This window comes from Liolophura sinensis, chromosome 13 (assembly GCF_032854445.1).
Source record: "Liolophura sinensis isolate JHLJ2023 chromosome 13, CUHK_Ljap_v2, whole genome shotgun sequence".
NCBI classification, from domain to species: Eukaryota; Metazoa; Mollusca; class Polyplacophora; order Chitonida; family Chitonidae; genus Liolophura; species Liolophura sinensis.
This window is the reverse complement of record NC_088307.1, coordinates 14,239,376-14,243,855: the sequence shown is the minus strand read 5'-3', so window position 1 is coordinate 14,243,855 and position 4,480 is coordinate 14,239,376. Positions and strand designations below refer to the sequence as shown.

The following is a 4,480-nucleotide window of genomic DNA, read 5'->3' as shown; positions in this document are numbered from 1 at the left end:
TTCAATGTTTTTGAAATATTTTGGACTTAATAAACCTTATTCATGTTCTTGTACATAAAGAATGGTATAAAAGAGACGAAGGGATGCTAGATCTACACTTATACTGACAACTTATTCTTCTGTTTGCTTCCAGAAAGAATCTAAAATGCCTCATCATTGCTGTGTGCCTTTGTGTTCAAGTGACACTAGACTTGAGAGCTGTAAACATTTGTCATTTCACAGTTTCCCTTCGGACAAAGATTTGGTAAAAAAATGAATTGTGAACATAAGGAGAGACATTGGTAAAGATTTTGCCATAAACAGACACACTCGTGTGTGCTCTTTACATTTTACAGAGGATTGTTATCCAAAACACCAAGGCATAAGACGTCGTCTTGTGAAGGATGCCATTCCAACAGTTTTTCATTGGTGTAAAGGCACCTCCACTCAGCATTCTAGGAGAAAGATTAAGAAACAGATTTCCTCAGTAGCATCCGAGAACAAGGAGAACAAAGCAGCTACAGGTCTTCAACAGTTTTCTGTGGAGGAGCATTCTTATTCCCGCCAATACACTGATGGGGCTATGTATACTATATATCCTACAACTTTGAGAAGATATTTGGAGAGCAGCAGTAGTGGGGATGACAGTTTAGAAGATTATGAACCTAGCGTCTCACCTGATAAAGCCTCTGTTTTACAGACCAATTTAAATCTGATGACACTGCGCTATGAAGAAAAGTTTACTTTGCTCAGATTTTGCAATTCTGACAGTGACATAAAGTACTATACAGGATTTCGGTCTTATATATCTTTATCATGTTTTTTTCAGTTTCTTCAGCCAGAATGTAATTTTTTATATTATGTGGGCACAGAGAACACATCATCTGGTACACCGTATGACTTATTAAAGAAACGTGGACCATCTAGATCACTCTCACCAATGGAAGAGCTCTTCATAACACTAGTGCGTCTTCGTAAAGGACTACAAGAAAGGTTAATTGGTGATCTGTATAGCATATCTGAGGGTCATGTATCTAAAATTGTCAACACATGGATTATTTTTTTAGCAGATAGATTTCGATCATTACCAATCTGGCCAAAAGCTGAACAAGTGCGAAAGACCATGCCAGCATGCTTTAGAGAACATTATTCAACAACACGTGCTATTGTGGACTGTACAGAACTATTCATTGAACAACCATCTGCATCTGACTGTCAAAGAGAGACTTTCTCATCTTACAAACACCACAACACTGCGAAGGGACTCATTGCAATTTCTCCGGTAGGTCAACTTACTTTTATTTCGCCATTATAAGCTGGGAGATGTTCTGACAAAAAGATTATTCGTCATTGTGGGCTCCTAGACTTACTGGAAGATGGTGATAGCCTCATGGTTGATCGGGGATTTGACATTCGCGAAGATGTTGAAAGAAGGGGGGCTTCTCTTATTATTCCACCATTTCTGCATGGACAACAGCAGTTCACAGATGAACAGTTAAAATTCTCAAGGGGAGTTGCAGCTGTGCGAGTTCATGTAGAACGAGCAGTGAGAAAAGTTAAGGAATTTGAGATCATTCGGAACATTGTTCCTATATCTTTGTGTCCAATGATAGAGAAAGTTTGGCTTGTGTGTGGCCATTTGTCAAACTTTACAGGTACATTATTTAAAGGTTAGTAACTTAGATCAGTTAGCACTTTGTCTAAAGTAAACTGGTTTTAAAGATTAGAATTGCTTCTCGTTTGCTCGAACATCAAAGGGCTTTAACTGCAGCTTCGAGTCAGTAGGTTATCCGGTACTTGGCGAAGGTCGATGGTTTACTCCAATAAACTATGGTTTTCTTCAACCATACACTCCACGAGCCCTCATATGAGTAAAAAATTCTTAAGTACAGCATTATCAATCAACTAAATGTAAGTTGATAATAAGTAAAAAAAATTATTTCATAATACATTGGCTGGCTTCAAGAAGTGAATTACAACAATTCAGGATTGGCATGGGATGGAATTGTTACATATCATGTGACACTGCGAACAAATTTTGTTTCACTTGGCTTTACTTTTATTTAAGGAAACTCATCATACTCAAAGGAGACATATACATGTATCATCACTTGCTCTATATAATAGATGAAGTTCCTTCAAACTCTCTTACAATTTGATTGAAAATGCTTCATTATTAGTATCATGGGAAAATAACAAATGGAAATGTGATTAACGAATCTATGGTATGTAGGCATATTTCTCCAGTCATACACATGTGCATGTAAATAGAGTAAATGATGACTGGACATTCTTGAAAAACATTGCTCCACAATATGTAATTCTGACATGACAATTGAAAATGCTTAATATTTCTACAAATGAGTGTATTGGAGGCGATCAACAAAGCTAGGCAACAAATGATGGAAATAAATATCAGATAGCTTTGGGAGCATTTTGTTTTCAAAAAAGTGTTTGTCTTTTTTAATGGAAACAATAACAATATCATCTGGAGGCACAAACACCACCATATCACAAATATTTACACCAGTAATATTAAGCTGACCTTGAATTTGATAAAAATAATCATGAGTCTCAGACAGTTTCACCTCTCCGTCAACATATTTTAAGTAGAAATTATTTTCCTTAATTTGTTGACAAATTTTGACCTTCTTTTGAAACACACTGTAAGGGCACTTAACTTCTACAAGTTTCAATTCACTGTTGGTAAGCACAATTTTATCAGGACTAACACCTAAATATGGTATTTTGGGATTTATTATTAAACCTGCTGAGCAACTTTCACAGGGTTGGACTTCACTATACTTGGCAAATGCAGCTGACTCATAATCTACACCATGGCGGACACTTCTGCACGTGAAAAACTTCTGCTTTCTATTGAAAGTTGTTATTGGATTAGTACATGATTTTAGTCTACAGAAAGTCCCAAAGTTGGATGCCGTTATTCTATGTTGGCGCTGGTCAAACCAAAACTTACTCTTACTCTGTAATCGAGTTTTCTTTTCAATACATCTAGATGTTTCAATATTTACTTCCACAATGGAACTGTAGTGTTGTTTCTCTGATGCAGTCAATTTAGTTGTGTAATCATCCACACTAAAGTTATATTCTGTTCCATTCATTAATTCAAAAAGTTCAGAATGAAGGCTTCCATCCATTTGCTGTTTAGGCAACACTGGAATACATTGATTGGTCCTGATGGTGTCTATGACTGGTAACTTAATACAATTGGAATCATATAAGTTAACAAGTTTCTGAATTTTTACCTGTGTCACAGTGCTTGCAAACTCAGGTACAGGATTATGTTGCTTCACACTACAACCAAGGTCCCCTTTTACTGGTCTCTCTGGGTCATGCTTAACAAAGTTTATGTCACAAAAAAGCAGTGGTTCGTATGTCACAGGTTTTCGGACATGCCACATTTGAAGTTTTTGTGTGCATGTCTTAGCATCTGGGATTTTGTTTATTCCTAGTCTGTACAGATCTATCAAACAATACAAAGTTGCCACAAGATGCTTACACTGGCCATCGATTCCAGCAGGGCACGAACAGGTTGACCACTTAAACCTTCGACTGCCCTTCAAACAGATAAACACATTATAGGACAGCTGTCTCATGGATGCCTGACACTGACTACGGAAATATACATAATTTCCGTTTTTATTGCTGCTCAGTCCAGTAACACGACCTTCTCGAAACAGGTTCCAGCCTTCAACACGATGTCTTTTGGTTTCTACTTGAATGACAGACTCATCGATGTCCTCCAACAAAAATTCTTCTCCCCATCCCTCTTTCGGTGCTACTCTCCCTTGAAACCCAAGAAAACCTGAAACGCAGTTTTGACAAATTACCACATGACTGGGTTAACTTTTTCTGTCCTGACGTGTTACTTTACAAATATGATTGTAACAGCTGACTGAAAATAGCCTAACATATTAACACTGTCAGATCAATTAAGTCATTACAATAAACAGTCAATATAATATTAATGTGCCCAAAAGTAAGTAGAAGTAAAATGACCCCGTTTTCTATACCTTTACGCGACAGTGATGGATTTTGTGTCATAACATCTGTACATGGTGGGCAGTACCATCTTCCAACATCATTAACTTCACCCTCTTCCAGATCAACACAGGCAGGATGGAACCATTCGTCACAAAAATCACACTGGATCATTGTTCTATCAGGATCATCTAATTGTTTACATAAACAATAACGGCGAGTGTCCTCCTTTCTGGTTTTTGCATCACTGATATCTTCAGCCACAGTTTGTTTCTTTCTCTTGCAATTCATGGCTCTAGGCGAACTGTTTAAACAAAATTAGAATATCATTGAAAAATGAATATAATCATACATGTATTCATTCACATTTAAATGAATAAGTCTACCTATCCATAAACTAAATTACAGCTGATAGGCCTATTATGTTTTAAAAGCTTACAACAAGTGCATACATAAACAAGTCTCTACGGGATTAAAGTAAGGCGTATTACACTACAAA

At 36.8% G+C, this 4,480-nt stretch overlaps 2 protein-coding genes across 2 annotated transcripts; one reads left to right on the top strand and one right to left on the bottom strand.

Moving 5' to 3' along the window:
- Positions 1-256: 256 nt before the first annotated feature.
- LOC135480899 (uncharacterized) lies at positions 257-1,294 on the top strand (the record flags this gene model as incomplete). The annotated part of the gene is made up of 1 exon (XM_064760827.1): positions 257-1,294. A coding segment is annotated over one exon (1,038 nt), but the record flags the coding sequence as incomplete, so codon positions are not given.
- A 55-nt stretch (positions 1,295-1,349) lies between these two features.
- Positions 1,350-4,272, bottom strand: LOC135480898 (uncharacterized). The gene is made up of 2 exons (XM_064760826.1): positions 4,014-4,272; positions 1,350-3,805 (listed from the first exon to the last, which is right to left on the bottom strand). The coding sequence occupies exons 1-2, from the start codon at positions 4,270-4,272 to the stop codon at positions 2,334-2,336; spliced, it is 1,731 nt and encodes a 576-aa protein (XP_064616896.1). The 3' UTR covers positions 1,350-2,333.
- Between the last annotated feature and the right edge of the window lie 208 nt (positions 4,273-4,480).

Excerpts from the sequence above, each read along its gene's own strand:
- LOC135480898 (XM_064760826.1), bottom strand. The coding sequence starts at position 4,272 with ATGAATTGCAAGAGAAAGAAACAAACTGTGGCTGAAGATATCAGTGAT. Across the intron at positions 3,806-4,013 it reads TCCATCACTGTCGCGTAAAG|GTTTTCTTGGGTTTCAAGGG; the intron begins GTATAGAAAACG and ends ACTGCGTTTCAG.